This window comes from Nycticebus coucang, chromosome 8 (assembly GCF_027406575.1).
Source record: "Nycticebus coucang isolate mNycCou1 chromosome 8, mNycCou1.pri, whole genome shotgun sequence".
Classification (NCBI taxonomy): Eukaryota; Metazoa; Chordata; class Mammalia; order Primates; family Lorisidae; genus Nycticebus; species Nycticebus coucang.
In genome coordinates, this window is record NC_069787.1 from 94,591,672 (window position 1) to 94,603,689 (window position 12,018).

Consider the following 12,018-nt stretch of genomic DNA (forward strand, 5'->3'; position numbering starts at 1 on the left):
ACTCTTATGCATCCGCATTCCGCTTGCCCCTTTCTGAGGACTATCCTTATGACTCAAGCCCACTGCAGCACTCAGGTTACTCAAAGGAGAGTTGTCACTCCCGAGTTCGCCAAGGCAGAAAGCGCCACTGATTCCAGGGCAGGGCATAAGGCGACTCTCTTGAGACCGCTTCTAGTGGCCAGTACTTCACTCCACGAGTCCAGGGAAACGCTCCCACCAACCCCCACCTGGCTCCAGTTAGCCCAAGCCAGCCACGTCAGTCCCGAATGGCGCATGCGCGGGCGCCAGCCCCGGTTTCCTGGTGACTCCGAGCCTAGCGGGAGCGCGCGCGAGAGGTGGTGAGCGTGTGCAGGGAAGGGGCGCGCAGGGTGCGCATGCGTATTGGCAGGCGGCGGCGAGCGCCGAACTGGGAGATGGCGGCGGCGGCGGCAGCACCTAGAGTGTGAGCACAGCCCGGGAGCCGCCGGTTCGGGCGCAGTGCGACCCCTACCCCGCCCTCCCTCTTGCCCGCCATGGGCAACGAGGCCAGTTTGGAGGGCGGCGCTGGCGACGGGCCCCCGCCTCCCGGAGGCTCTGGTCCCGGCCCGGGCCCCGGCGCAGGGAAGCCGTCTTCAGCACCGGCCGGCGGCGGACAGCTCCCTGCGGCCGGCGCAGCGCGGGCTACCGCGGGGCCACAGGTCCCTGGCCCTGGCCCTGGCCCTGGCCCGGGCAGGTAAGCGCGTGTCTTGGCGCTGGGGGTAGGAGGGGTTCGGGGGGGGGCGGGCGGTGAGCTGCAGCTGAGGCTGGGGCCAAGGCCCGGGATCCCATGATCTAGTATGGACTGCAAGATTCGACGACCAGCCGCAATTTGAACTCTGCCAGATTGGCGTGAGCTGAGTGGTCTTGGGCAGCGGTCCTTCCTTTCCAGGTGCCCTGCTTTGCCGAGGCAGGATGAGCGCAGGGTCAGTCTGGGCCTGCAGACCGTGACTCCGTCACGAACCCCAAATTCACTTCTTCTCAACGCTGGGGCCCGACAATACAGGAGGGGCTTATGTAACCTTAGCCTGGTCCCGCCTCACAGGGGAGCAAAGGGATGGAAAACATCCTCCCTGTTGGCTGGTGTCTACATGTGTCCATTGTGTTGGGCCAAGGAAAGAGCACAATGGGAGTGGCTGTCAGAGAAGATAAGTGTCACTGCGAGGAACAGAGAGAGGAAAATAGTTGAACCGTGAACTTGGTCTTGTGCTTTCCTCTGGTATTTAGTGGATGTAATCATCTTTGGGGGAAGGAAAATTGCCCACTGGACACCAAAAGGTACTTATTTAGGTCCAAGAATGCTAACAGGATCATGTGCTTTCACCAAGATTTAATGAAACACTTTGGGGCAAATCAAAAATGTCTATTGAGTCATCTAGCACCAGATGTATGCTACCTTATGATTTAGATCACTACCTCAAACCAGTGGGAAAGGGGAAACCCACATATAATGGTTTAAACAGAACATTTCTGCTCAAATGCTGTGAAACTTAGCTTGTTGTTAAATGTATTCCAACCCAGGTCCTGCAAAAACAATCAAGTGGTGATGAATGCACTGCAGGTGAATGCCAATGTATGTAATAAGTCAGTGGACTAAAAACTCAGGAAAACTAAGAGATGACAGGATAAAATGGAAGACATTAGCTTTGCAACGAATAGGCCTGGGGAGTAGCAAAACCCCGATGGTGTTGGGGGAAGGTACTTCCGGCCCCGTGTGAGTCTGCTGGTATATGTTGCCTTGGCTTTTCTGTGTGGGAACACATCAACTGTGAGGGAGCATAATTTTTTTTTTTTTTGTGGTTTTTGGCCAGGGCTAGGTTTGAACCCACCACCTCCGGCATATGGGACCGGCGCCCTACTCCTTGAGCCACAGGCGCCACCCAAGGGAGCATAATTTTTTATTCTTTGGCTACCCAGCTATGCTTCTTGTGTGTTTATTTCCTCAGAAGTCATTTCTTAGACAACTAATAGTAATGAATAGCTGTCAGTAGCCTGAAACCTGCCACAGACAGGCCAGCCTGTGAGAAACCCTTTTAGAGGTGGGATTTGTCCACTTTAGTTATTACAGTAATGCAGTTGGGTAACATATAGCCCTTAGCACTGCAAACACTGTCCATTTTGCTGTGTGCTAAGCTGTTTGGGTTTTAGCTTGAGGGAGGCTCACTCAGGCGTTAGTGCTCTACAGTTGAATGGAAAAACACCTTGTCATTGGGAGTTTTCTTTATGGGGAATTTGGCATTTCTCTTCCAGTAACCAAACAGGCTTCTCTGCTTGTAGTTTACCAGATGTTGCAGAGTCAAAAATAGGAAATTTTGGAAAGGCTTGGATAGCTCACAGGGACAGGAAGGAAGCTGATGTCTACTTCTCTTATTCCTTTTTAATGTTTCATTTCTATTTTGCCTGTGCATTCTGCTTTAGGGCAGACTCATGAACTGCGGTGGGTGAGGGAAACCATGGATTTAGCAGTCACACAATCTCTTATCTGGCTGGGGGCAAGGCTCAGGCAGGAACCTGTGGTGCTAAGATCCTGTGACTGTCAGGCTCAGGAGATGAGCTGGCTATTTGTCACCAAAGATCAGAACTGGGGACCCTTAGGAGGTGGGATTACTCTTCCAACTGACATTCAGCTTATCATAGCATCTCAGTTGAGCAACACCTCGGTGGTCTGTCTCTCTTTCAGCATCAGAGGGCTTCTTCTTCTTCTTCTTCTTTTTTTTTTTTTTTGTAGAGACAGTCTCACTTTACTGCCCTTGGTAGAGTGCCATGACATCACAGGACTCACAGCTACCTCCAGCTCTTGGGCTTCCGCGATTCTCCTGCCTCAGCCTCCCAAGCAGCTGGGACTACAGGCGCTTGCCACAACACCCGGCTATTTTTTTGTTGCAGTTCGGCCGGGGCTGGGTTTGAACCCACCCTCGGTATATGGGGCTGGCGCCCTACTCACTGAGCCATAGGCGCCACCCCAAATCAGAGGGCTTCTATTTCCTCTTTCCAGAGCATCTCAGATACCTGATGCCAAATTTAGCATGTTCTGTTCTGAGATGCTGCTGAATAGATTGGCCCGCTGATGGAGAAAAAGCCCTATGCCATGTGCTTCTGGGCATTCAGGAAAGACCATTAGCACAGGGACATATTTGTTTCCAGCAAGATTGTGAATCTTGGGGCAGTCTGCTCACAGAAGTAGATAGAGAGGTAAAGAGGAGATCATTTTATGTACCCTAGAGGGGGGATAGAACTGAGGTTCTTGAGAGAGTTGAATCCTGGCTCTTTCTTACTACCATATAACCTCTTGTCACCCCAGGCTGAATTAGTCTTTTCATCCTTATACTGAACTGACTTTTACTCTGTGAAGGGATGGTTTGAGCATTTGCCTGTGAAGAGCCTGCCTTGAATCCCATGAGTAGCAGTGATTCCACACCCATAGTGCACTGGGGGTAATGTGGGGCTTTGGGCTTTTGGCCTTGAAGACTACCACAAGGGACGGCTTTCTGCTTCTGGTCTCAGAGTTGCCATATATAATTGTATAGGCTATGCCTTATCCTAAGGAGTGCCAGATTGGGAGAAGGCTGAACTCCATCCCAGGCTCCATTCTCCAAGCTGTGCACTCTGATGTGGCTTTCCTCTTAGAGAAAGGAGCATCTTTCTTTTCTTTTTTTTTTTTGAGACAGAGTCTCACAATGCTGCCCTTGGTAGGGTGCAGTGGCATCACAGCTCACAGCAACCTCAAACTCTTGGGCTCAAGCGATTCTCTTGCCTCAGCTTCCCAAGTAGCTGGGACTACAGGTGCCTGCCACAACGCCTAGCTATTTTTTTGTTGCAGTTGTCATTTAGCTGGCCCAGGATGGGTTCGAACCTGCCAACTTCAGTGTATGTGGCTGGTGCCATAATCACTGTGCTATAGGTGCCAAGCCTTTTTTTTTCTTTTGAGACAGGAGTCTCACTGTGTCAACCTCAGTAGAGTTCTATAGCATCACAGCTCACAACAACCTCAAACTCTTGGGCTTAAGCAATCTCTTGCCTCAGTCTCCCAAGTACCTGGGACTACAGGCGCCCACCACAACTCCAGGCTATTTTGTTGTTGTTGTTGTTGTTGTTGTAGTTGTCTTTTTTTTTTTTTTTAAGCAGGACTTGTCTGGGTTTGAACCCCTCCACCCCAGTGTATGTGGCCAGTGCCCTAACCACTGAGCTACAGGTGCTGAGCAGAGGAGCATCTCCCATTCATTCATTAATTCACTTATTTAGGGAGTCATGACTAATGTACTGTGGGATGAGATTTTACCTATATACACACACGCATAACCCGTGATACACCATCAGATCAAGATAGAACTTCATCATACCCCAGAAAGTACTTTTTTTTTTTTTATTTTGAGACAGAGTCTCACTCTGTCACCCTGAGTAGAATACCATGGTGTTATCATAGCTCACAGCAACCTCAAACTCTTGGGCTTGAGCAATTCTCTTGCCTCAGTCTCTCAGGTAGCTAGGACTACAGGCGCCCACCACAATGCCCGGATAGTTGCTGTATTCTTTGTGGAGATGAGGTCTCACTCTTGCTCAGGCTGGCCTAAAACTCCTGACCTCAAGTAATCCAACTGCCTTGGCCTACCAGAGCACTAGGATTATAGGCACCACACCAGCCTCCAGAAAGTACTTTTTTTTTTTTTTGGCCGGGGCTGGGTTTGAACCCGCCACCTCCGGCATGTGGGACTGGCGCCCTACTCCTTGAGCCACAGGCGCCGCCCCAGAAAGTACTTTTTAAAAATAATTGTACACACAGACACCAGGAAAAAAAAGGAAAAAGAGAAAAGAAATCAACCACCTTCCCAAAATAAAATAATTGCACAAAGGAGCCATGTCAACTAGTGGCAGCCTATCTTAGTCTACACCAGCTGTATAGACTTGCATACATTTTGACATTTTATTTATTTATTTATTTTTTTTTGAGACAGATTCTCAAGCTGTTGCCCTGGGTAGAGTGCTGTGGCATCATAGCTCACAGCAACCTCAAACTCCAGAGCATAAGTGATTCTCTTGCCTCAGCCTCACAGGCACACCCCCCACACCTGGCTAATTTTGTTGTTGTTGTTGAAGTTGACGTTGTTCTTTAGCTGGCCCGGGCTGGGTTTGAACATGCTAGCCTTGATGTAGGTGGCTGGCACCCTTCTCACTAAGCTATGAGTGCCTCCCCATTTTGACATTTTCTTTCTTTCTTTCTTTTCTTTTGAGACAGAATCTCACTATGTCACCCTTGGTAGAATGCCGTGGCAACACAGCTCACAGCAACCTCAAACTCTTGGGCTCAAGCGATTCTCTTGCCTCAGCCTCCCAAGTATCTGGGACTACAGGCGCCCGCCACAACGCCCAGCTATTTTACTGTTGTTGTTGCAATTGTCATTGTTGTTTAGCTGGCCTGGGCCAGGTTTGAACCCACCAGCCTTGGTGTGTGTGGCTGGCGTCCTACTCACTGAGCTATGGATGCCACCCGACTTTGACATTTTTTTAATATATATATATATATATATTTTTTTTTTTTTTTTTTGAGACACAGTCTCACTATGTCACCCTCAGTAGAGTACTGTGGCATCACAGCTTACAGCAGCCTCAAACTCTTGGGCTTAAGCAATTCTTTTGCCTCAGCCTCCCAAGACCATTTTGACATTTTCAAATTGACCTTCAGTCAATCAGCTAAGGTGTATTTACCAGCTATCAAGAACAAGCATAGTAGACCTGGCATTGGCTCATGCTTGTAATCCTAGCAATCGAGGAGACCAAGGTGGGTGGATTGGTTGAGCTCAGGAGTTCAAGACCAGCTTGAGCAAAGCAAGACCCCCATCTCTACTAAAAAGAAAGAAATTGGCTGGGTGTGGTGACTCACACCTTTTATCCTAGCAGTTGGGAGGCCAAGAAAGGTAGATTGCCTGAGCTCTTGCCCAAGCCAGAGCAAGATCTCCTCTCTAAAAAATAGCTGGGCATTGTGGCGGGCACCTATAGTCCCAGCTACTTGGGAGGCTGAGGCAAGAGAATTACTTGAGCCCAAGAGTTTGAGGTTGCTGTGATCTATGACACCACAGCACTCTACTGGGGTGAGAAAGCGAGGCTCCTTTTTTTTTTTTTTTGTAGAGACAGAGTCTCATTTTATCGCCCTTGTTAGAGTGCTGTGGTGTCATACAGCTCACAGCAGCCTCCAACTCCTGGGCTTAGGCGATTCTCTTGCCTCACCCTTCTGAGTAGCTGGGACTACTGGTGGCCACCATAATGCCCGGCTATTTTTTGTTGCAGTTCCGCTGGGGCTGGGTTTGAACCCACCACCCATGGTATATGGGGACAGCGCCCTACACAATGAGCCACAGGCGCCGCCCAGAAAGTAAGACTCTTGTCAAAAAAGAAAAAAAAGAAAAAAAAGTTAGTCAGGCATTTTGGCAGATGCCCCAGCTACTTGGGAGGCTGAGGCAGGAGGATCCTTTTAGCCCAGGAGTTTGAGGTTGCTGTGAACTATGAGGCCATAGCACTCTACCCAAGGCAAAAGAATGAGACTCTGTCTCAAAAAAAAAGAAGCTTTTGAAGAGCTTTAGAAGAGTCACTGTAGACAGTTCAGTGTCTAAGAAGTGTCAAATAGGCAGTGCTTCTAGAAGGATTGTCAAATGGGAAGATTGGAGAGGCAGAGCCAGACTTCACTGGAGGTAGAGATCCAAGGCATCTTGGAAAAATTATGGGGTTAAGAGAGGTGGAAAGAGACAGAGAAATAGCATGAAGAGTATGGCTTACACAGGCAGGAACAGTGAGCAGAGAGTGAGGCTGAGTAGAGGAGAACTGGGCAAAGCCAGGTGAGGCACTTCTTCCTTATTACCTGTCAAAATCTGTGTCACGGCTGAAGTTTCCTCTGCTCACTTCTTGCCCATATGCCAGGAGACATTTTGAGCCAAAGGCAGCTAGGTACAGAGAACCTAGTCATTTGCTGGAAAGTGGGTGAGACTGCGCTGAGAATCACACCCAGAATTCTTTTCTCAAAATGGACTTATCTGGCCTGTAGTCTGGGATTAGCCAGATTTGTTACATCAACTAACAATCAGACTTTAGAGAAATCTGGGACTAAAGATAAAATGAAGGGATATAATTGCCAGGTTTGGAAATAATTCTCCTTTATCATTTAGAGATCTTGTTTGGCCCCAGTGGCTGGATTTTTACAGAGGGCAAGTCATGGGTATGCACTAAAGTGACATCACATTTGAATGGTGATCACATCAAAAATTTTACTCAGAGGAGGCTTGGCACCTGTATCTCAGTGGTTACGGCATTGGCCACATATACCAGGGTTGGCAGGTTCGAATTTGGCCTGGGCCTGCTAAACAACAGTGACAACTACAGAAAAAAAAAAAATTTACTCAAAGTGGGCAACCATTTTGTATCTCTTGCTAGGGAAAGATGGGTAGCTTTGATAACATAGTGTTCTCAACATTGATAAGACTGATAAGATTCTGTTGATAAGAAACAAAAGTTATAATGGATAGATGAGGGGACAAAGGCTATCTTTAAAATGAATTTTTCTTATTAGAGAAAATTTCAAACATATATAAAAATAGAATAGTCTAAAGAGCTCCTGTGTTCCTATTGCCCAGCCAGTCAATTTACGGCCAGTCCAGGTTAGTCTTATCTCTTTTACTTCTTGCTCTTCATAGGAGTAAATTCAGACATCCCAACATTTCATCATCAGTATTGCAGTGTGTATTTCCAAGACATAAGGGCTTTCTAAAAACATAACCACAGATCATAATCACATCTAAACAGGATAACAGGCCGGCGCCTATAGCTCAGTGCCTAGGGCGCTGGTCACATACACCCAGGCTGGTGGGTTCAAGCCCAGCCCAGGCCAGCTAAACAACAATGACGACTACAACCAAAAAATAGCCAGGCCTTGTGGCGGGCACCTGTAGTCCCAACTATTTGGGAGGCTGAGGCAAGAGAACTCTTAAGCCCAAGAGTTTGAGGTTGCTGTGGGCTGTGATGCTACAGCACTCTACTGAGGGCAACATAGTGAGACTCTGTCTCAAAAAAAAAAAAAAATTAATTAATAAATAAATAAAATAAATTAAAAAAAATAGGATACAATCCCTTCTTAAATTCAGCAAATATGCAGTCAGAGTTCTATTTTTCTGATTGTCTCATGAATTTGTTTTTACTGTTTTTTTCTTGAATTGTGATCTAAATAGGGTCTACACATTGCATTTGTCATCTCCCCAGTTTCTTTTTCTTTCTTTTTTTTGAGACAGAGTTTCACTTTGTCGCCCTCAGTAGGGTGCCGAGGCATCATAGCTCACAGCAACCTCAAATTCTAGGGCTCAAGAGATTCTCTTACCTCAGTCTCCCAAGCAGCTGGGACTATAGGTGCCCACCACACACTTGCTATTTTTAAAGGTGGGGTCTCGATCTTTTTTTTTTTCAGAGACAGAGTCTCACTTTGTTGCCCTCAGTAGAGTGCTGGGTCATCAGAGCTCACAGCAACCTCCAGCTCTTGGGCTTAGGCGATTCTCTTGCTTTAGCCTCCCAAGTAGCTAGAGCTACAGGCACCCACCACAATGCCCGGCCATTTTTTTGTTGCAATTTGGCCAGGTCTGGGTTTGAACCTGCCACCCTTGGTATATATGGAGCCCGCACCCTACTCACAGAGCCACAGGTGCCGCCCTGGGATCTGACTCTTGCTCAGGCTGGTCTCGAACCTGTGAGCTCAGATGATCCACCTGCCTCCACCTCCTAGAGTGCCAGGCTTACAGGCATGAGCCACCATGCCCGGCACTCAGTTTCTTTAAATATATAGATTCCTTCTTATTTTTTCCCCTTGCAATTTATGTATTAAAGAGCTATGTCATTTGTCCTGTCCAGAGATTAATGCTGATTGCTTCAGTATTGTGTCATTTAAGATGTTCCTTTGTCCCATGGTTTTTCTGTAAAATGGGAATTCTATCTAGAAGCTATTCTGATTCAAATTTCATTCTTTTTTTTTTTTTATTGTTGGGGATTCATTGAGGGTACAATAAGCCAGGTTACCCTGATTGCAATTGTTAGGTAAAGTCCCTCTTGCAATCATGTCTTGCCCCCATAAAGTGTGACACACACCAAGGCCCCACCCCCAAACTTCATTCTTTTGGCCAAGAAATTCTAGGGTTTTTTTTTGTTGTTGTTGTTTTGTTTTGTTTTGAGATAGGGTCTTACTCTGTCACCTGGGCTAGAGTGCAGTGGCACAATCATAGCTCCCAGCACCTGGCTCATTTTTTAAAATTTTTTGTAGAATGAGGGTCTCATTATTTTGCTCAGGTTGGTCTCAAACTTCTGGCCTCAAGCAATCAATACTGCTGACTTGTTCTCCCAAAGTGCTGAAATTATAGGCATGAACCACTACACCTGGCCAATTGTAGCTTTTTTTTTTTTTTTTTGAGACAGAGTAGGTTTTTTTTTTTTTAATTTTATTGACCTCGGTAGAGTGCCATGGTGTCGCAGCTCACAGTAACCTCAAACTCTTGGGCTTAAGTGATTCTCTTGCCTCAGCCTCCCAAGCAGCTGGGTCTACAGGCACCCTACACAATACCTGGCTATTTTTTTGTTGCAGTTGTCATTGTTGTTTATCTGGCCCAGGCTGGGTTCAACCCGCCAGCCTGGGTACATGTGGCTGATGCCATAACTACTGTGCTTTGGGCACTGAGCCCAGTTGTAGCTTTTCAAAAAAAGGTTTCTTGGTCAAGTACAGTGGTTCACTCCTGTAATCCTAGCATTCTGGGAGGCTGAGGATAGAGGATTTCTTGAGGCCAGGAGTTCAAGGCCAGTCTAAGCAAGACTGAGACCCCATCTCTACAGAAAATAGAAAAATTTAGCCGGGCATTGTGGTACTGGCCTGTAGTCCCCATACTCGGGAGGCTGAGTTAGGAAGATCACCTGAGCCCAGGAGGTGGAGGTTGCAGTGAGCTATGATGATGCCACAGCACTCTAGTGGGGGTGATGATGACAGAGTGAGACTTTGTCTCAAAAAAGAAGGGGGGGGTTCTTTTTTTTCTTTTTACAGTTTTTGGCTGGGGCTGGGCTTGAACCTGCCACCTCTGGCACATGGGGCTGGCACCCTACCCCCTTGAGCCACAGGTACCGCCATGAATGGGGGGTTCTTAAGGGCTTTGAACATGGAGAGCCTAGGACTTCACTGAAAATTGGGAGCCAAAGAACAATGCAGTGGGTCATTTTTCTCTGGGACCCCTTCCTCAGGGTTGGTTGGGTTTTGAGTTTAAGAAGGTAGAGCTGGGCAGTGCCTTTTGCTCAGTGGGTAGGGTGCCGGCCCCATATACCGAGGGTGGCGGGTTCGAACCTGGCCCTGGCCAAACTGCAACAAAAAATAGCCAGGCAGCGTGGCGGGCACCTGTAGTCCCAGCTACCCGGGAGGCTGAGGCAAGAGAATCGCTTAAGCCCAGGAGTTGGAGGTTGCTGTGAGCTGTGTGATGCCATGGCACTCTACCGAGGTCGATAAAGTGAGACTCTGTCTCTACAAAGAGAAGGTAAAGCTTACATAGGCCCATGGGTCATGCCTTTTCACCCCAGCTTGGGGGAGCTCTCTGTGTATAGGAGGCTGTTAGGAGATAGGATTTGGGGGCTTCAATAAATCCTTCCCTTTCTTATAGGTCCTGCATTTCTGAAGAGGACCCTTTCCTCTTGTTGGTGATGAGGTGGACCCACACAGGTTGACCCTGCTATGTGTGGGCTATTTGAGGAGAGCCTGTGGGCCATGTGCAGTAGATGGGGCTGACTGTGGAGATAAGTTGTCAACACTGTCATAGCAGTTATAATACCATTACTGGATAATTGATTCATCACACACATTCTAGTAGGTGTTTTATTTCTCACTTCATTTGCCTAGCTGTGCAGCTCTTGCAGATCCCATCTGACCTGGCTTTACTTGTCCTTCCTGTCTGGGGACTAACTTTTTTTGGGGGGCGAGGGGGGACAGAGTCTCACCATGTCACCCTTAGTAGAGTGCTGTTGCATCACAGCTCACAGCAACCTTAGCGATTCTCTTGCTTCAGCCTCCCTAGTAGCTGGGACTATAGGGGCCTGCCACAATGCCTGGCTATTTTTTAGTTGCAGTTGTCATTGTTTAGCAGGCCTGGCCAGGCTTGAACCTCCAGCTTCGGGGTATGTGGCCGGCACCCTACTCACTGAGCTATGGGTGCCGAGCCGGGACTAACTTTTTAAATGGTGAAATGGTAGCTGAGACCCGCATGCCTACAGCAAGGACTGAGTGTTACTTTAGAATGTGAGTCCTTCCTGGTAAGCTGGGACTTGGTGGACAATCTAGCTATGGGGACTCTCGCCCCACTCCTTTCAGTTGATGCCTGGTGCATTTCATGCTGGTGTTCATACTATACTTGCAGCGTTTGTTATGCTCCTTTCCTGCAGGGCCTTCTGCCATCTTTGTTCACCAGCACAATGGTGGAAGCTGTGGAATGAATGGGACACTGGCCTGTGGAAGGGGAGATGGAATTCTGGTCAGATTGTGCCTCTAGTGGGTGTCTGTCACCTCCTGGCATTCTCTCAGCCCTTGTCTCTTATATATTAGGTTCTGATCAGTTGTTCCTGTGGGATGTGGCTGGTGAGCATGCTTCCTGACTCATCTGTGGACCCTGGGATGGTCACAGGGCTACTCTGTTTCTCCTTCATGTTCTTTACTCCTATGGATACCTGGTGTTCTGAAGAGAGCTTTGCTCTGACAAATACACTTTACCTAGTATTCCTACTTTTTTCTAACAAGGGGGTCACATGGAGGCACATTGGAAACTTCCAAAGAATTCTAGGTTACTCCTGGGATCAAATCCAGAACTGCCTGGAAAGGCCTAGTTATCTGTGAAGTTGGTGGGGTTACTGTCAGGGCCAAAGGCGAAGAAATTTTCCCTGAGGGAAAGTACAAGCATTGGCCCCAGTCTCATCTGGGGCTACCTTAGATATCCAGAAAAGCTCAAGCTCTCCAGT

The 12,018-nt window shown here is 47.9% G+C and overlaps 1 protein-coding gene across 2 annotated transcripts in view; it reads left to right on the forward strand.

The window, feature by feature from the left end:
- Positions 1 to 430: 430 nt before the first annotated feature.
- Positions 431 to 12,018, forward strand: part of BSN (bassoon presynaptic cytomatrix protein) — a 143,960-nt gene continuing 132,372 nt past the window's right edge. For both annotated transcript variants that reach the window (XR_008381786.1, XM_053600029.1), the window contains exon 1: positions 431 to 712. Coding sequence is in view for 1 of the 2 variants with exons in the window: in XM_053600029.1 (XP_053456004.1) it covers positions 513 to 712 (200 nt within the window). In the remaining variant the exon portion in view is untranslated. The remainder of the gene's footprint in view (positions 713 to 12,018) is intronic.